We start from the raw sequence: 21,750 nt of genomic DNA, 5'->3' as shown, positions 1-21,750 counted from the left end.
TAATCACTGTATATAATCACTATATATAATCATTGTATATAATCGCTGTATATAATCGCTGTATATAATCACTGTATATAGTCACTGTATATAATCGCTGTATATAGCCGCTGTATATAATCGCTGTATATAATCGCTGTATATAATCGCTGTATATAATCGCTGTATATAATCGCTGTATATTATCACTGTATATAGTCGCTGTATATAATCGCTGTATATAATCGCTGTATATAATCGCTGTATATAATCGCTGTATATAATCGCTGTATATAATCGCTGTATATAATCGCTGTATATAATCGCTGTATATAGTCGCTGTATATAATCGCTGTATATAATCGCTGTATATAATCGCTGTATATAGTCGCTGTATATAATCGCTGTATATAATCGGAATAGAGAAGTCCGAGGACAGCAATCGCCTAAAGCATCATTGGAGAAAAGAAAATTAACAGGTTACAATCAATAGGTTGCATAGCCGACAGTTTCTTTAGCACAATAGTTTTAGCTCCATTGCTATGAATTGGCAGGTAGATGGACATTTCAAAATGAGTTATATTACCAGCAGACCTGAAGCGTTTTATTATAAGGCGTGTGAAGACTGCGTTGGAAGGTTTTGTATTACGAACACTACGTAAAATTCCCACATCTGCGTGACTCGTTCTGTGAAGGTGTTTGTATTCCCTCTAGGATATAGTATTGAATTTAATTTCTCAATAACAGAATCTAAAAACAGTAAAGGTTTTTGACCACAATCCGTCTTAGAAGGCTGTTAATAAGCACTTTGTTTGAATTCCTAACGATTTAATTAGTGCAGTAGTTAAAATAATTTCAATCTGTTACCAATCTAGAAAGCAACATTTTAACGATATTTTTGTTTATATATTACACCATATATTAAGAGGGTAGGTAACATATAAAATGCATTTAATTTCCCGTATCCCACTCTTGTATGAAATAAGAGTTGAAATAGCAACTGTAGTTTATTATAATATAAAGCGAAGATAAAAGAGCGCACTATGAGGGAGAGGGGGAGAAAGATAAAAGAGCGCACTATGAGGGAGAGGGGGAGAAAGATAAAAGAGCGCACTATGAGGGAGAGGGGGAGAAAGATAAAAGAGCGCACTATGAGGGAGAGGGGGAGAAAGATAAAAGAGCGCACTATGAGGGAGAGGGGGAGAAAGATAAAAGAGCGCACTATGAGGGAGAGGGGGAGAAAGATAAAAGAGCGCACTATGAGGGAGAGGGGGAGAAAGATAAAAGAGCGCACTATGAGGGAGAGGGGGAGAAAGACTCAGTTTGGAACAGAGCCACAATTTTTTTAGATCTGAGATGTGCAAAAATCGAAGTTATACTCTACATAAAAAGCTTTGCATATAAATCTTTTTTTTTCTTGTTGGAATTGTTTCCACCTGCAATTTTTTAAACATCTTTGATTTTAGGCTAAAGCAAAGTTTTAATTGCGTGGTAAGGAAAAGCTAGAATTGGTCACATTCTAGTCTGTACAAGCCACCACATTGTCATATATATTCAAGTGGACGGTAGAAACATGCAGTAGGCTAAATGAAGGCCCATGCCACACTTGAATTGCACAAAGAACTCAATCTATATATGTCACATTTAACGGTAGTTTGCATCTTATTGTTTGTACAGAAAACAGCATATTCATATACGATGTAGTGTAGGAAAGGCAAAATGTATTGTGAAGGTGGCAGAAAATATGCCTCACGCCATGAGATTTGGTGCAGCTATTTATGGATTGGGCTGTGGGAGTCTCACGTCATCAACAAAATAATCAACGGGTCTTGCTAAAACATGTGGTTCATTAATCCCGAGGAATGGCAACCAACTTGAAGTTGATATTTCAAGATTGAAGATATCGTATGCTTTAGATCCTGTTTGTAATGCAAACCCGTAGGCTATTATATGAGATTTATAGAATAAGTGCATTAGTATCCTTTTTGTTGTTTCTCTCTGTAGAATATGCAGGCACTGATGGCAAGTATGTTTAAGCTTTTAGAAACCTGCTAAATAAATGCAACTTTGCCAAATTGGTAAAACTCAACATGTTTAAAATCTCCCATTATGATCTGATTGCAAATTAGATGGCGTTATTCACTACATTATATCTTTGTACAAAAAATTGAATAATCAGTCATCTCTGTTATTAAGAAATTTCCTTTTGCATTTGACTTTGAACACATTATACCAGTAATTAAAAACAAATATGTTATTTTATTCCCTGTACAGTTTGGACATTCTGCCTGAAACCTAATCTAGCGAATGTGTACTCTGATTGATCCCAGTTGACGCTCAGATGTATTTAGTACGAGATCTGATTCTACCATGACTGGATCTCGGGATACTTGAAACCTTTTTTATAAATATGGCTATTCTAGTCTTTTATAAATATAGCTATTCTAGCCTTTTATAAATATAGCTATTCTAGTCTTTTATAAATATAGCTATTCTAGCCTTTTATAAATATAGCTATTCTAGTCTTTTATAAATATAGCTATTTTAGTCTTTCATAAATATAGCTATTCTAGTCTTTTATAAATATAGCTATTCTAACCTTTTATAAATATAGCTATTCTAGCCTTTTATAAATATAGCTATTCTAGTCTTATAAATATAGCTATTCTAGCCTTTTATAAATATAGCTATTCTAGTCTTTTATAAATATAGCTATTCTAGTCTTTCATAAATATAGCTATTCTAGCCTTTTATAAATATAGCTGTTCTAATATTTTATAAATATAGCTATTTTAGTCTTTCATAAATATAGCTATTCTAGTCTTATAAATATAGCTATTCTAGCCTTTTATAAATATAGCTATTCTAGTCTTTTATAAATATAGCTATTCTAGTCTTTCATAAATATAGCTATTCTAGCCTTTTATAAATATAGCTGTTCTAATATTTTATAAATATAGCTATTCTAGTCTTTCATAAATATAGCTATTCTAGTCTTTTATAAATATAGCTATTCTAGCCTTTTATAAATATAGCTATTCTAATCTTTTATAAATACAGCTATTCTAGCCTTTTATAAATATAGCTATTCTAGCCTTTTATAAATATAGCTATTCTAGCCTTTTATAAATATAGCTATTCTAGTCTTTGAAAGTCTTTTATAAATGTAAACAAGACGTTTGCAATATTGCTCAGTCTTTAATCCATAGAGCAGTTTTTAAGAAGCAAGATTAGCATAATGAGATTTGCTGCCATTTGTGTGCATATGTAGATCTCGTAGTTTTATAAAAGCTATTTTATAGCTGATGATCAGCAGTCTCATGTCCCTAGTGTACCATTTTACTCTTACACCATACTTGTACCATCTCTATGTAGTCTCATGTTCCTAGTGTACCATTTTACTCTTACACCATACTTGTACCATCTCTATGTAGTCTCATGTCCCTAGTGTACCATTTTACTCTGACACCATACTTGTACCATCTCTATGTAGTCTCATGTCCCTAGTGTACCATTTTACTCTGACACCATACTTGTACCATCTCTATGTAGTCTCATGTCCCTAGTGTACCATTTTACTCTGACACCATACATGTACCATCTCTATGTAGTCTCATGTCCCTAGTGTACCATTTTACTCTGACACCATACTTGTACCATCTCTATGTAGTCTCATGTCTCTAGTGTACCATTTTACTCTGACGCCATACTTGTACCATCTCTATGTAGTCTCATGTCCCTAGTGTACCATTTTACTCTGACACCATACTTGTACCATCTCTATGTAGTCTCATGTCCCTAGTGTACCATTTTACTCTGACACCATACTTGTACCATCTCTATGTAGTCTCATGTCCCTAGTGTACCATTTTACTCTGACACCATACCTGTACCATCTCTATGTAGTCTCATGTCTCTAGTGTACCATTTTACTCTGACACCATACCTGTACCATCTCTAAACTGTTGGTAGGCTCATGTCTCCAACTTTTCACCAATATGCCCGCTCACCACTGACTATTTTAGGAAAAGGACAGGGATAGGCTCAACGAGTATCTATATCGACAACATACAAAGGACTTTCTGTTCACTGATGCGGAATGGGATGATGCTGCGAAAAATGACATCAAGGAGAATTTTGCACAGAATATTAGTAAGTCTCTCCTTGTCTGTAGCCATTGTGCTTTTGGTTTTATATTGTTTAGTAATTTTATTGGGTACTACGTAGGCAGTAACTTTCTTAGCAGAAACACTACCTGAGTTCTGATATTCACCTTTTTTCCTTTCAGCATGGGCAATCTATTTATTCTTAACTCATTTCCTTTAGCAAGCCTTGCCTCATATATTATACATACATTCATATATACGTACATATGTATGTACATACATATGTACGTACATACCCACATACGTACATACGAATGTAAATATGTACATACATACATACAATCATACGTATGTATGTACATACATATGTACATACATACATATGTACATACATGCGTACGTACATACAAACATACGTATGTACATACATACACACGTACATTCATACATATGTACATACATACATTGTACATACATACATTGTACATACATTGTACATACATTGTACATTGTTCATACATTGTACATTGTTCATACATACATGTTTACAGATAGAAAAGTATAAATTGAAATCCAGAAATTCATTTGGCACACACTCACATAGTACCATAAATGTAATATTCGCTTCTGCTGCCAGCAGCGCAGATGACGATTTCTCAACATGATTGGTAGGATCAGACTAGCCACTCTTGGTGTATTGTTTATCATAACAAATCATTAGCCATACCGGTTGCCAAGGGCCTTGGCAGGCAGTTATCCTACCTTTAATTAATCAGCATAGACAATGACCTTGGCAAACAAGGTGGTTAGACATATATTCTTATAAGTTGATTATTTTATGGATTAACTGGTTTGTTTAGACTTAAAAACTTTTAGCCAGGAGTATATGTTCACCAGATAAAATAAAATAAGATATGTATCTGAAAGAGTATGTATCCTCACTGCACTTATATGTATACCCATTATCTGTGTATCTGAAAGAGTATGTAGCCTCACTATACTTGTATGTACACCCAGTATATGTGTATCTGAAGGAGTATGTAGCCTCACTATACTTATATGTACACCCAGTATCTGTGTATCTGAAAGAGTATGTAGCCTCACTACACTTATATGTACACCCAGTCTCTGTGTATCTGAAAGAGTATGTAGCCTCACTATACTTATATGTACACCCAGTATCTGTGTATCTGAAAGAGTATGTAGCCTCACTATACTTATATGTACACCCAGTATCTGTGTATCTGAAAAAGTATATAGCCTCACTATACTTATATGTACACCCAGTATCTGTGTATCTGAAAGAGTATGTAGCCTCACTATACTGATATGTACACCCAGTATCTGTGTATCTGAAAGAGTATGTAGCCTCACTATACTTGTATGTACACCCAGTATCTGTGTATCTGAAAGAGTATGTAGCCTCACTGTACTGATATGTACACCCAGAGTCTGTGAATTTATGTATCTGCGTGTATTTTAGTCAGTGTAATATATATATAAATTTATTGAATTGTATACAAGCACTTTATTGTTTGAGTGTATATGCCATACAACTGTTGTGTACGTATACCTTTTTATACATTGTGGTTGCAAATCCATATCTACTTACATAAATATATACACATGTACATATTGTTACATGTTTTTGTTATGTTCACCTACAATGTAGTTACGCTATATGGTATATCTATAATAGTTATGGATATTACTGTACCATACTATTCAAGTGCATAGCCATTTCTGTCACCCCATTCAGCCTGAGTATTGCAAAGGCTACGCAAAGAACACCGAGCCAAATATCTTTACCGTTTAAGGGTTAAAGAATTGCTACTGTCAGCGAATCTCAAACAATCCTCTAAATATTTTTAACTTAGCAAACATTGATAATATCCACAACTGGTATTTAACTGTGTTTTACCCTTTACACTAGCTCAAAAGAAATAGATATTTTATTATATTATTTCAATATATGTAAATATGGTGTCACTTATTGTTTTTTGACATCGCTAGCATATAATAACATATATGTAGTTGTTTTTATTAGGTTTCCATGATACTCATTTTGGAAATTTTCATTTATTTTTAAATGTCAGATTAATGAGTAAAAGATATTAATATTTTATGCAAGGGTTTGTAACGAAAATGCCAATTTTCTATGGATGGACATGTGATTTTCAGCACAAACAATGCTCACAAGCTTTTGCTTGTCAAAGCTGTTTAGTTGATTTCCACTTTTCAAGATGTGCATACCAGGGAGTCAGGAAGTGTCTGTTAGAGAGAGTCTACCAGTGGTAGTATCAGCGTGACTTTCAGGGAGGAGTATGAGTGGGTCTATAAGGAGAGTATAGGCGTGCTCGCCGGTCGTAGCAAGGAGTAACTACTAGGAGTAACTACTAGGAGTAACTACAAGGAGTAACTACTAGGAGTAATTACTAGGGGGTTGTTAAGATGTTAAAAAGAACCTTTGCAAGTCAGTGTTATTTATTCCAAGCTTTGTAACCATGGTTACCGCCTACAAGGCTATTTACCAACAAATTTGCATGAACTTTAATATGGAAGTTGTTGTATTGGTAACGGAAATGCCAATAAACCATAAGACGGGTGTAGATATGAGCACTAAAATGGAGTTCAAATCCTTTGTATAGGGACACCTTTGTATAGGGGCACCTTTGTATAGGGACACTGAGTGTATTGCTCCAGCTCATTCTTCTGTTTTGCTGTATTTTAGCCCTTTTGCTGTATTTTAGCCCTTTTGCTGTATTTTAGCTCTTTTGCTGTATTTTGGTCAACAAAATAGCTTTTACACAAACCGCCTTCCAGCGCTTACCTGTGGTTTAATAGTTATTTCTTGTGGTGGAACAGAGATCGGATAATTTAATTGTTACCAAAGCATTTCTCGGTTTTAAATCTCTTTATAAGTTTACATGATGGACAGCCATCGCTTTAGATAGTCCCTAATAGCCACCAACAATTACAAATAATATTGAAGCGTCTAAAGAGAGTTATTACTGCTGATACTAGAAATCAATCGATATGAAAACATCACCCACGCTGCTTACACGTGTCGCCTGTCCGCCCCATTCAATAATTACAAGTATGACTTTTACTGTACCAGTTAATATATGATATTGGCTTCTTTTGGTACAGGCTGAATAAATATTACAAAGCAAAGACTCAGGCCTCTCTTAGCATATCGTTCGACGTTTCACCATTTCATCGAGCTACAATAGCGCAAGAGATATATTGTTCATGTATAAATAATTCATAAATCATTAATAATAAACTTGTGCACCGAGGTCCGTCGAATAATGATCTCCATTAATCTATAGGCTGCTAGCGTTTTGTTTGTGTAAATTACACTTATTACACAGCTTTGAATACCAATTGACACTCTTGTATTGTCCCTTAATAGCTCAGACCTTTTCATATGACACCCGCCTGCATAGCTCAGACCTTTCCATATGACACCCGCCTGCATAGCGCAGACCTTCCCATATGACACCCGCCTGCATAGCGCAGACCTTCCCATATGACATCCGCCTGCATAGCTCAGACCTTTCCATATGACACCCGCCTGCATAGCTCAGACCTTTCCATATGACACTCGCCTGTATAGCGCAGACCTTTCCATCTGACACCCGCCTGCATAGCGCAGGCCTTTCCATATGACACCCAACTGCATAGCTCAGACCTTTCCATATGACACCCGCCTGCATAGCTCAGACCTTTCCATATGACACCCGCCTGCATAGCTCAGACCTTTCCATCTGACACTCGCCTGCCTAGCTCAGACCTTTCCATCTGACACCCGCCTGCATAGCTCAGACCTTTCCATATGACACCCGCCTGCATAGCTCAGACCTTTCCATATGACACCCGCCTGCATAGCGCAGACCTTTCCATATGACACCCGCCTGCATAGCGCAGACCTTTTCATATGACACCCGCCTGCATAGCGCAGACCTTTTCATATGACACCCAACTGCAACAGAAACCAGATCTCTACCCTTGGGCTGCTGGCGTTATTTAGATAGAAAGGCAGCTTGCCACACTTGAGATCGCAGTTGTTGATGCTCAACTCGTGACAATACATGTTCGCTCTATTCGGTGAATCTGTTGTCTCCTGCTATCAACTGCATCACTAAATCTCAATACATGTTCGCTCTATTCGGTGAATCTGTTGTCTACTGCTATCAACTGCATCACTAAATCTCTATACAAGTTCGCTCTATTCGGTGAATCTGTTGTCTACTGCTATCAACTGCATCACTAAATCTCTATACATGTTCGCTCTATTCGGTGAATCTGTTGTCTCCTGCTATCAACTGCATCACTAAATCTCTATACATGTTCGCTCTATTCGGTGAATCTGTTGTCTCCTGCTATCAACTGCATCACTAAATCTCTATACATGTTCGCTCTATTCGGTGAATCTGTTGTCTACTGCTATCAACTGCATCACTAAATCTCAATACATGTTCGCTCTATTCGGTGAATCTGTTGTCTACTGCTATCAACTGCATCACTAAATCTCTATACATGTTCGCTCTATTCGGTGAATCTGTTGTCTCCTGCTATCAACTGCATCACTAAATCTCAATACATGTTCGCTCTATTCGGTGAATCTGTTGTCTACTGCTATCAACTGCATCACTAAATCTCAATACATGTTCGCTCTATTCGGTGAATCTGTTGTCTCCTGCTATCAACTGCATCACTAAATCTCAATACATGTTCGCTCTATTCGGTGAATCTGTTGTCTACTGCTATCAACTGCATCACTAAATCTCTATACAAGTTCGCTCTATTCGGTGAATCTGTTGTCTCCTGCTATCAACTGCATCACTAAATCTCAATACATGTTCGCTCTATTCGGTGAATCTGTTGTCTCCTGCTATCAACTGCATCACTAAATCTCAATACATGTTCGCTCTATTCGGTGAATCTGTTGTCTACTGCTATCAACTGCATCACTAAATCTCAATACATGTTCGCTCTATTCGGTGAATCTGTTGTCTCCTGCTATCAACTGCATCACTAAATCTCAATACATGTTCGCTCTATTCGGTGAATCTGTTGTCTACTGCTATCAACTGCGTCACTAAATCTCAATACATGTTCGCTCTATTCGGTGAATCTGTTGTCTACTGCTATCAACTGCATCACTAAATCTCTATACATGTTCGCTCTATTCGGTGAATCTGTTGTCTCCTGCTATCAGTCACGGTTGACTTAAATGTTTCAGGAAATAATACTTTCACAGTTTCACTTTTTTATATTTGACTCTTTGGTAGTATTTTTATGGGACTAAAGCTGACTTTGCTAAGCTGAACAACAGTAATCAATCATGATTGAGCTAGCAAGATGGTAACCAATCATGATTGAGCTAACAAGATGGTAACCAATCATGATCGAGTTAACAAGATGGTAACCAATCATGATTGAGCTAGCAAGATCATAACCAATCATGGTTGAGCTAGCCAAATCGTAACCAGTCATGATTGATCTCGCAAGATTATAAACAATCATGATTAAGCTAGCAAGAGTGTTTGCGACCAGTGACAAGAGATTTGTGATTTCAAAGTGATTTGTGATTTCTTTTTAGTGGCTCCACACCATGGTTAAAATGCATTGGCATTCAAAAGCAGTTGTTACAGCGAAAGGTTAGAAGTTGTCTCCTTTGTTTTTATTTTTCGTATATATTTTAAATTGTGACATTCTGTATGTTAGGTCTATAACAGCTGGTTCGCAATACTGATAGACAACTCAGATAGTGATGTTATTAGCTTACATGAATTTTAGCCTAAGAGGGGCATAGTCCATATACCCTAGGACCATATACTATTGCATAAGTCTATTCACTCATCACACGTGAATTGAATGCTATATATTAGTTACTTTGTTGATGAGAAAGTATGTTTTCTAGAAGACTCAACATTCAGAGTTTGTATTTGCCAGAGTAAATTCAATCAATTGTGTTTCACTTTTTGCGCAGGTGATAAAATCAATTTATGGTAGTTTGTGCTGGTTTATTTTGTTGCTGTATGGCCAAGAATTGTTAAGTGCCAAGCTTGGAGTTTTATCATCAGTGGCAACAGCGATGTCATGCTGAATCACTGGCCACGTCATAGAATTCATCACGTATAAACTACCCATTAGCCATTGTAATTTATCTGCTAGTTCATTCTAGAACCTACGCGCGCAATGTAGTTTAGAAAAAATGTATTTTATATAAACTAATCCACTGCTCACTTTTATCAGCAGGAAAGCATATATTTTAAGGACATTCTCATAAATGCCAGGCTGTTAGCCGGTTTCGTAAATAATACATAAGCTACTCAGACTCGGGGACCCCTGGGTAAACGGGTAAACTGGTAAACGATGAACTGGCAAGTTCTGATGAATGGCGGTTGATGAATATTTATGGACTAATTGGCTTTGTGTTCGTAAGACCACAAATCTGGAGATGACCAATGAACTTATGAAAGAGATTGATTTTCTTTATTCATTGAAATTTATTTGTGACTAGCCAATAGAAATAAGGCGTTCATAGTAATGAAAAAGCAGTGATAAAAATTCACATGCGTTATACTAGCTTTTTAGAATATACATTCTAAATGACTTGAGCGGGCCCACTTTCATATGTCTACAATTACTGTATTTAGTAAACACTTCATGCTCTGCTTCTATAAATTGCTAATAACCAGAAGACGCACCGGATAACACATGCTTTTAATGTTTGTGTCTGCATTTTTATAAAAATTCTATTATTTGGGTCACTTAAAAGGTGGAGTTGTCTGCACAAACGGTGAACTCGTTTGTGCACATTTACGAGCGTGGTTTTTTAAAGTTTAATTTGAAAAATAACTTTCATGTAATTTAATAACTAAACCCCCTCATTTGTTTGGATTGTCTTTATTCTACTAGTTTAATATTTGGATAAATCTGGTCAGTACTAAACATACATGTTTGTACTAGTGAATCTGGTCAGTACTAAACATACATGTTTGTACTAGTGAATCTGGTCAGTACTAAACATACATGTTTGTACTAGTGAATCTGGTCAGTACTAAACATACATGTTTGTACTAGTGAATCTGGTCAGTACTAAACATACATGTTTGTACTAGTGAATCTGGTCACTACTAAACATACATGTTTGTACTAGTGAATCTGGTCAGTACTAAACATACATGTTTGTATTAGTGAATCTGGTCAGTACTAAACATACATGTTTGTACTAGTGAATAGTATAATTATTAGGGAAATAGAGAATATTATATCTAATTAACTATTTGCCAAATTAAAAAGCTTTAATGTATATATGTAAAATATACTACTTGAATAAAAATGTCTATTGTATGTGAATATTACTAGTTTATGAATGCGTAGTATTGTTGATGTACTCATATAATGACCCCCCCTAACTAGGTGTCAGTTTTCATGAGTTTCTAAGCCGGGTTAAGAAAAGATTTCAGCTCTTCTCACTGGTTGTTGATAGAGAAAGACATAATGCACTCAAAATAATACAAGTCAACACACCGCTAACATAGTGATTTGGTACGATAAGTGATGTGTATTGGTTACAATATGCTGTTCACCATAAATACTATGATCAGCCCATGTCTTTGGGAGCTTTAATAACGAAATTTAGGATACTAGAGATGTGTTGCGTTTGTAATGACACTCCAGGTTATTTCAGCTATAGACACTCCGGCCGTAGGAACGAGTAGGTAACCTCTCTGCAGTCAGCCATTTGCCTTACAAAGTCTCATAGCAATGGCAAGAACTTGAATGTTGATGTTGGTTTTGCAAGTTTTAATTTTGGCTGATTTCATATGACAGTGCTTTATAGACTATAGATTTAAGTTGAGCATGCTAGATGTAAACATCCGCACTCTGTATGTTTTTATAGACGGATGACTGCGTCTGTCATACAGTTACAGTATTTCCTTTCTCAAGAACCTTATCAGAAAACTCATGCAAAGCTATCACTATGTAGTTATATTCTGAACGTGTGTTACACGCACACCTATATAGAGTGCATTCGATAAGCGAGCATCTCTTTCCCTGCAGCACGGCTGCCTCGCTGCCTTATACCACACACGGAGCTTTATACCCATACTATAATATAGAGCATAATTGGGCTTGCATTATATCATCTTGGACTAATGCAGCACAGGCCGGTTATGATTAGCCATTTAACAGTATTCATTCAAACTTGCCCGGTCAGCGCAGAATTTTTCCCGATGCATTTGTGTAACACACTCGTTGCAATGATACACACGTATAGTATAACTAGATAGCTCTATTCGTTCTAGCCAAATGTAAATAGGAAAGGTAGAGTAGATCTCTTTCACGTCTGCCACTACTAATGGTTGTATCTAGTCGAGCATCTGTGTTCCTGGCTATCATATATCGCAGGTAGGTTACACCCAGTTGATATCATATATCGCAGGTACAGTACACCCAGGTGTTATTATATATCGCAGGTAGGTTACATCCCGTTGATATTATATATCGCAGGTAGGGTTCACCCAGCTGATATTATATATCGCAGGTAGGTTACACCCAGCTGATATTATATTGAGACGAGAGAACGTTTTTCATTATTGCTAAAGGCAACAATCTTTGTTGCCTTTCTCTTTCAACTGTGTTAGTTTTAAAGCTATTACGAACAGAGCCAGGGGGCTTTGCTCAGGCCTTTGTTCAGATTAGATCCATTCTATACACTCAAGCTAAGTAACATTTCTCATTTCTTAGACGTATCATGTTGGAAGTTAATCAAGCTATACACGCTATACAAGCTATACAGCGCTTTCAATTACTCAGCCTTATCTAATACCCCTTCATGTCGCTTGCTTGATTTTTGAGACCATCTGACTATCACAGTTCCTTTTGGAATTTGGCTTTTTGAATTATCAAATCAAGACGATAAATGGACTATTTCTTCTAATAGTTTGATCTTTTTTGCAAGGTCAGTTATATATATATTATAGTATTATATATATTTGCATTGACATATATTATAGTATTATATATAATGCATTGACATTATTATTCTTGTCTTAAAGTTATCAAATATCTAATGTATTATATTAACTTATTTCCTTGTTAAAAAATAACAAGTTCCTCGAGGATTCTGCATGTGTTGCCGCCCTGTTTTATATTGATTCCGTGTTTGCCAGCTAAGATGGCAGCGGTATATTTTGGTATCAGTTGCAGCAGCAAGGTTGTAGCCGTAGGCCAGGTCTAGCCTTATATCTGCTTGGTTTTTGTTGAGGTGGAGTCCCTGGTGGACTTAGTGATATTTACATATCAATTGCATCTCCAGTAAGTTTGTGTGTCAGCAAGGAATGGCTACATACTTTGCTGTACACCATGTCACAAGCCTTCCGGCACCTTCACCTTCACTAACGCAGGCATCATCATTCTATCACAGTTTTATCTCAGACAGAGCTGCTTTCACTGCCTTCACCTCTTGCGTAGAATTAATTTATATCTCTTGGAATAGCATCATCATGCTAGCCAGAAAAAAGAAACAGCGGCTCCTCTGGCAGAGCTATCTAAAAAGAGGTAATTTTTTTCCATACAAAGACTTTCGCATTCAAATATAAATAGCAAAGTATTTCTCGATTTTAATAGGCTAATGCAAATTCGAAAGAAATCTTTTCCTATGCCGATTATGGTATCTTTGACTCAATTTTACTTATGTAGTCTGTTAACATTATTGTGCCTGTTCCTCAAATGGTCATCGTTTAAAGCTAATGTCTGATGTTGTTTTCATTACTGTTTATGGGAAGCCCAACATTGTTATCGCACAAGATGTCTCTCTGTAAAGTTCTATAGCCTTTAGTTAGCCTGAGTTATCATCCCCGAGTTTCCATCTCTGAGTTATCATCCCCGAGTTTCCATCTCTGAGTTATCATCCCCGAGTTTCCATCTCTGAGTTATCATCCCCGAGTTTCCATCTTTGAGTTATCATCCCCGAGTTACCATCACTGAGTTAACATCTCGAGTTAACATCCCGAGTTACCATGCAGTCATATAATAAGGAATTGATTACGTCTTGGTTTGAAATATGCAGAGAATCACGGGTCATAGAATGGACTTTGGAAGAATACTCGAACATGCCAAATGATAAGGAAGTCAGTTCATTAGCTGAAGTCGTGTATTTTCAGAAGTATAAAATTGTCTTCCCTTGCTTCTATGCGACTTGTTAACACACTTACACTTCCTGTCATACTAAAAACATCATCTCAAACTTTAACAGTTTTAGGCTCCGTTTTGCACCATATCCGATGCTAAAATTTAACTGTCCATGCTTCACGATTTTTTAATTGTCATCTGTTCTTTCGACTCTTCATTTCGTCTATTCGTATCCTAGTGTAACCACCATGAATACGTATTTAAATCCATGCTATTCTTAACATCTCACTCGCTCTTGCATTATCCGTTGTCATAACATTATCATGTGCTTGCTTGTTATTTGCCAGTTGACGAAGAGACATTGGCCATGTCTGGGCAGAATGAGGATAAGGCTGGAGACGGCCTTAATCCACCCATAGATGTCGCGAGCATACATTCACACATTAGCGGCGATCAAATGACTGAGGAAGAACGCTTAGCTGCTGAGGAAGAAGAACGATTGAAGGTGCCATTCAGGGTCTTCACTAAGGAAAGCTATATACGCCTGCTCGAGAAAGAACGAGAGCGTAAAATTAGGGAAGAACGAAAGGAAGAAGAAGAGGGACGACTAGTCGATGGCGAGATCGTATTCGATGAATCGACCGAAGATAAACAAGACAGAGACCCTAAGTTAGCCGATGGTATGACACTTCCTGAGAAATTAGGGCGATTCCCCAAGGAATTAATAGGTGCACCCCTTGAGGAAATCGATCCGTTTATTAAAGACAAGGTAGGGCAATTCGAGCAGTATTTTATAAGGTTTCATCATACCTTTGTAACTAACACTAGGTATTAGTAAAGGCCAGCCTGAGACACATAAAAATATTCACTGTTACATAAGAGTTCAGTACGACGCCTAATCACTTCATGCTAAAAAGTTTTTAGGTTTTAGCAAGAAATGGTAGGAAATGTAATGTAACCAAGTGAATATAAGTCTGCAATAATAAGCTTTGAAATGTGTGCTTGTGAGATAACCAATTTCATCTTTACCATCCATCTAGATACAACAGCCTTCTCGCAAGCTGACAGAAGCCATGAATTGTATGCAAAGGGTAGCGCTCGCTGCCAGCCTTCGCAATATGACAATGTCATGCAGAGTTGTGCAATCACACGCGCACTGAATTAATATTAACCTAGAAAAAATTATCAAATTAATCTTTCCTTTAGACGATAGAACATCTATACAATCTATTCATCTCTTGAGGTTGAGCTGATGCATGTTATCCAAGCATGATTCTTTTCATCGCACCTTGCATAGTTTGCATGGATAGCGTTGTTAATGGCAACAATAGGGAAGATCTACCCGCGCTACTGCATTGTGTAGCGCAGAAGGTTGTTTTTACGGTGGTTATTTGTGAATAACCGTTGTAAACTCGCTGTTCTTTAAAATGTCATAAAATTCAAAAACCCAACTTTTTGAGAAATCAGGTTTAGCTTTTAATTAAGTCGAGCCATTGCAGCATTTATTTTTTACCACATGGTCGCATGTTCTGCAATCACAGTATATAAGTTGACGTTTCTGTCGGATAGTGAGAAATCTAAAAATTAGGTATTGTTAGCTCAACAAAAAGAAATTTTTTTGTGCTGACATTAATGACAATAAATTAATTAATTGAAGTACGTTTAATCTTGTGTTTAGACTGTTAGTTTCTGGTCATGCGAACAATGTTGGCTTGTTGATATTTCATAGGAGGATAATCCGTGAGTGTTAATGTTGAAATTAAATTATAATCTGTCAGCGAGAGCTTAAAACGAGACATCAGTCTGTAGAGTGATGTTGTAAATACGCCCTTAGCTCCATTGATCACCCTTATCAAAAGCTCTTCCTGTAATCTCATTATATTTCCTGAGGAAGAACAAACATTATCATTTTAATCCTGGTGGTGAGGTCAATGTCCTTTAGCTCGAAGTGCTATGCTCACCGCACACCACTGACATCCTCAGAGACCTCGCTGGACAACTCAGCAAGCCTGAGCTTTATCGCTTGGCTTGTCCGTTCGAGGTTGAGACAAAGGACTTTCGAGAGAGATTACGAATGCTCAACGAGTTACGCCATTCATACTAACTAAATTCAATTTAACCCTTTGTTAATGTGTTTTTGCAATCGCTTATGTAAGCATGCCCTTAGAAACACATTGCATAGTCTGTACATTGTGACACTGTAGAAACATGTGTTATATTTTTTGTGAGCGCATTGTGATTCTGCCTCTTCTGTTTAATAGTTATGGTACTTGCTAAGCTGACCAGTTCGCCGCCAACCTTTGCGTTGTACCCTGGTCCCATTTTGCTCGCTTACAATAAAATTGATTTTACGTAAGCGATTTGACGCAATACCAAAGTTTTCTTAAGTACTGATAGCACTTAGCTTTTTACAAACAAAAAAAACACCATTTCATTAATGATACACGACAGCAAGGATATGATACACGACAGCAAGGATAGCTAATATTTGTTTTTTTAAAACTCCATTCAATGTAACAGAAAGCATTGTATCCGAGTTAAATAAGAAAATTGTGTATTATTCGGAAACAAAGAAGCAATAGAACTGGATTTTAGTAAAGTATGCTAAACATTCAGCCTAGTAACACATAGTATATTGCGATTCTCTGCACTTGACAGTCCCAAGACAGTATACGGGCAGCAGCGGTAGCAAGCCTGGGTAACACCACCGCTGACAGCAGGTCTTTCAGTGCAACACTTTTTGCCATAACAAACATAAGCAGTGCGCCGAATATACATAGGCACTGAGGCTGTTTTCTTAGCTTGAAGGAATGTGCTAGATGGGAAGAGAGCAAAACAAACATTATTTACAATGTATCTATATTATATGATTAAAATAATAAAATATGGTAGGGATTGACTAAGTTTTAATTACACTACAACATTGTTTCTTACGTTATATGGATATATGCTACTTTCATCAGGTGCTAAAGCCATACTAAATTCACCGAGTTATATAGATCAGCCGGTAGCTACCGAAGCAGCGTGATGTTTAGATGTGCTATGTATTGTTACTCAGTAAGCGTTTTTGTGTCTACAAGTGCTGATTACCTCATTTGCGGTATTCAGGGTGCTAAGATAATTATTGCAAATTGTAAGATGCGTTTCAACCAAGCAAAGGTTGCATCTCTCACTATTTGTGGCGCATGGTCTTGCCTTTGTAATTACCTTTCAGGTTGCATAATATCTCTCTCTCTCTCTCTTGCATATTTCAGGCTCCATATGAATTAGCTTAGCGACGTATCAGTCCTATTATTTCATTCCTAAAAAACTCATATGGCTGTTGTACCTATTTTGTAATGTTCCTGTTGTTAAACCTATATACGCTTCCTGTATGTTACGCTTTGTTTGTTTGTTACGGTAGCCTGGTATATGAGGGGGCACTGTGTTTCACTTGCTCAACGGTTACATATTCTTGCGCCCTTTCCCTCCTGTTGAAATAGTAATTTGTTGTGTGGGGATGTCTGCTGTTTAATTGCTAATAAAGATATATATATATATATATATATATGCGTATATATATATATATATACGCATATATATGTATATATGTATATATACATATATATATATATATATATATATATATATATATGTTTGCCATTTGGTAATATATTTGACCCAGAAACAAACTAATCACAGCTTGCAGACACGGAAGAGAAACGCTTGTGTAACAATAGGCACATTTAAATATTGAGCTTTTTATTTTTTATGTTTTTTTATTTGGTTTTATTTTTTGGTAGCCTTTGTACCAGTTGATTTGTACAAGTGAATAGATTTAGTATGGTTTTAGGACTTGATGAGTGCGGTTTGCTCCAAATCTAAGGCTGCACTTTTAATTTTTATTGTAAACCATACAAAACAATATTGCAGTATAATTAAATTTGCGTCATTCATTACCTTGTTTTATTCCATCTCCTTTCTTAAGCTGAGTGCTTTGTGCGTGAAATCATCACAATTAAATTATTATTCTCTCTGAAATCTAACATTCACATTGTGGTCTATTCATTCTCTGTGAACTCTAACATTCACGCTGTGGTCTATTCATTCTCTGTGAAATCTAACATTCACATTGTGGTCTATTCATTCTCTGTGAAATCTAACATTCACGCTGTAGTCTATTCATTCTCTGTGAAATCTAACATTCACGCTGTGGTCTATTCACTCTCTATGAAATCTAATATTCACGCTGTGGTCTATTCATTCTCTATGAAATCTAATATTCACACTGTGGTTTACTTGCAGACGTTTGTGGCAATCGCAAAGAAGTTCTCAAAGTTCACAATATTCCGATTTTCAGCTACAAACTCTTTGTTCATCTTCAGTCCAGTTAACCCATTCAGGAAGTTCTGTATCCAAGTGATTAGTAACCAGTGGTTTGACCTCATTATACTCCTCACCATTCTCATCAACTGTATAATGATGATCGTCAAGACTCCAACCAATAAGGATGTCATACTCACCTTCAACGTCTTAGAGTAAGTTACTGTCATGCTCTAGGCTATTGTCAGAATTTCAGCTATTAGGATACTAAAAGTGTGTACTTTACGCCCGGTGTATACTTAATACCTGGTGTATACTTAACACCCGGTGTATACTTTACACCCGGTGTATACTTTACGCTTGGTGTATACTTCACACCCGGTGTATACTTTACACCCGGTGTGTACATTACACCCGGTGTGTACATTACAGCCAGTGTAAACTTCACATCTTGTATATGCTTCACACTTGGCGAATGCTCGCGGGCATCTGAGCATACACTGGGCGTATTCAGTTTTAAAATTTGGTCAAGTATTCACCTACAATCACTGCAAATTACAAGTAAATATGTGTCGACACGCGATGTAAAATTTGGAAAAATATTTGTCCACACCAAAAGCCATTTTCCATATACAATCCTCGAAGTTCCACAAAATATTGTAGTTCTTTAAATGAAACTAGGAAGGCTGATAAAAGTGAAACGTAAACAAATGAAAACAATCTGTTTATAAGTTAGCGTGAGTTACTACCTTTACCACCTGAAAACACACGTAAGGTAGGCCTACATGTACTACACATAGGGTACATGTACTACACATAGGGTACACATACACACATAGGGTACCTGTACTACACATAGGGTTCATGTACTACACATAGGGTACATGTGCTACACATAGGGTACACATACACACATAGGTTACATGTACTACACATAGGGTTCATGTACTACACATAGGGTACATGTGCTACACATAGGGTACACATAAACACATAGGGTACATGTACTGCACATAGGGTACATGTACTACACATAGGTTACATGTACTACACATAGGGTACACATACACACATAGGGTACATGTACTGCACATAGGGTACATGTACTACACATAGGGTACATGTACTACACATAGGGTACACATACACACATAGGGTACATGTACTACACATAGGGTTCATGTGCTACACGTCTGTTTGAGTGTTTGCAAGGTCAAGGTTGAGTAATAATTAAAACCTTTACAAGCGCTACTTTATTTATGTAGTATTTTATGTACCATTTAGTTTTGCGCATACTCTTATATAACATATTTGTTATTTAGTGCTACCACCAGTATCTGTTATGGAGTTATTGTGGATTTTGGGCTATAGAGTTACAGTGCGCCCTTGGGTTACGATGACCGTGTTATACGATTTTTTGGTTCAAACAAAATATTGTTTGCCATGCGAAATCAACAGAAAATTTTCCCAAATTGAAATTTGACAGTCGATGTGCTGATTACGTCAGAATAAGAAATATGCCGATATACTATTTGCCAAAATCATTCTAACAACAAATGAAAGAAATACTTTGCACGATCAGTGATTGCTCAGTGTTATTTGTTATTAATTATCGTGGAAAAGAAGCCGGAGACAGATAGGTGATAAAATTTTAGCTATGAAAAAGTTGAAGTTTGGTAAAATAGTTGAAAACGCATACTAATACTTAGATTTTAGTATGTGTATTTAACACCAGCGCTTGACCCCATAGGTCAAGTATTAGCCTAATTAATGACTCTATAAATAGCTACACAGTTTTGTCAAGCTAAGCTTAGCAGCAATCATTCGGAACGAACGTTGGCACACTGAGACTGCTGAAATCAGAAATAAAAACGACTGAAGCGTGAAAATGTTTATAATGTAATAGCCATCGATATTCTAATACGCATTATTCGCAAGTGCCGTTTCCATTATTCGCAAGCACGATGGATTCGATAAAGTTTTGCGGTTCACAAAACTCGCTTAGCTTGCGGATTTATGCCGTTTCCATGACGTGGATGGCTTGCGGATTGGCTCAAATTTGCGAATTATGCGCATCATGGAAACATAATGAGTGTTGAAATGAGAGAGGGGAGAGAGGGGGAGAGAGAAGGAGAGGGAGGGAGTGGGAAGGAGAGGGAGAGAAGAGAAAGAGGGGAGAGAGAGGGAGAGGAGAGGGAGAGAGAGGGAGGAGAAAGAGAAAGGGAGAGGGAGGGAGGAGGGAGAGGGGGAGGAAAAGGGGAGAGGGAAGGAGAGAGAGGGAGAGAAAGAGAAAGAGGGAGAGAGAGGGAGAGAAAGAGAAAGAGGGAGAGAGAGGGGAGAGAAAGAGAAAGGGAGGGAGAGGGAGGAAAAGGGAGAGGGAAGGAGAGGGAGAGAGAGCGAGGGAGAGGGAGAGAAAGAGAGAGGAGAGAGGGAGAGGGAGGGAGAGAGAGAGAGTGAGAAAGGGAGAGGGAGGGAGAGGGAGGGAGAGAGAGGGAGGGAGAGGGAGGGAGAGAGAGAGGAGAGAGAGAGGGAGAGAGAGAGGGAGAGAGAGAGGGAGAGAGAGAGGGAGAGAGAGAGGGGAGAGAGAGAGAGAAGGAGAGAGAGAGGGAGAGAGAGAGGGAGAGAGAGAGGGAGAGAGAGAGGGAGAGAGAGAGGGAGGGAGAGAGGGAGGGAGAGAGGGAGGGAGGGAGGGAGGGAGAGAGGGAGGGAGTGAGGGAGGGAGAGAGGGAGAGAGGGAGAGGAGAGAGAGAGAGGAGAGAGAGGGAGAGAGAGGGAGAGAAAGAGAAAGAGGGAGAGAGAGGGAGAGAAAGAGAAAGGGAGAGGGAGGGAGGAGGGAGAGGGAGGAAAAGGGAGAGGGAAGGAGAGGGAGAGAGAGAGAGCGAGGGAGAGAAAGAGAGAGGAGAGAGGGAGAGGGAGGGAGAGAGAGAGAGTGAGAAAGGGAGAGGGAGGGAGAGGGAGGGAGAGAGAGGGAGAGAGAGGGAGGGAGAGGGAGGGAGAGGGAGAGAGAGGGAGAGAAAGAGGGAGAGAGAGGGAGAGAAAGAGAAAGGAGAGGGAGGGAGGAGGGAGAGGGAGGAAAAGGGAGAGGGAAGGAGAGGGAGAGAGAGCGAGGGAGAGGGAGAGAAAGAGAGAGGAGAGGGAGGGAGAGGGAGGGGAGAGAGAGAGAGTGAGAAAGGGAGAGTCGAGGGAGAGGGAGAGCGAGAGAGAGAGAGTG

At 37.8% G+C, this 21,750-nt stretch overlaps 1 protein-coding gene across 1 annotated transcript in view; it reads left to right on the top strand.

Moving 5' to 3' along the window:
* LOC137394128 (sodium channel protein 1 brain-like) overlaps nt 1–21,750 on the top strand; it is a 76,717-nt gene that overhangs the window by 944 nt on the left and 54,023 nt on the right. The window contains exons 2-5 of the mRNA XM_068080847.1: nt 1,003–1,300; nt 4,005–4,131; nt 14,585–15,006; nt 18,522–18,754. Of these exons, the coding sequence (XP_067936948.1) occupies nt 1,003–1,300; nt 4,005–4,131; nt 14,585–15,006; nt 18,522–18,754 (1,080 nt within the window). The remainder of the gene's footprint in view (nt 1–1,002; nt 1,301–4,004; nt 4,132–14,584; nt 15,007–18,521; nt 18,755–21,750) is intronic.

This window comes from Watersipora subatra, chromosome 4 (assembly GCF_963576615.1).
Source record: "Watersipora subatra chromosome 4, tzWatSuba1.1, whole genome shotgun sequence".
Taxonomy (NCBI): Eukaryota; Metazoa; Bryozoa; class Gymnolaemata; order Cheilostomatida; family Watersiporidae; genus Watersipora; species Watersipora subatra.
This window is presented reverse-complemented; position numbering and strand designations above follow the sequence as displayed.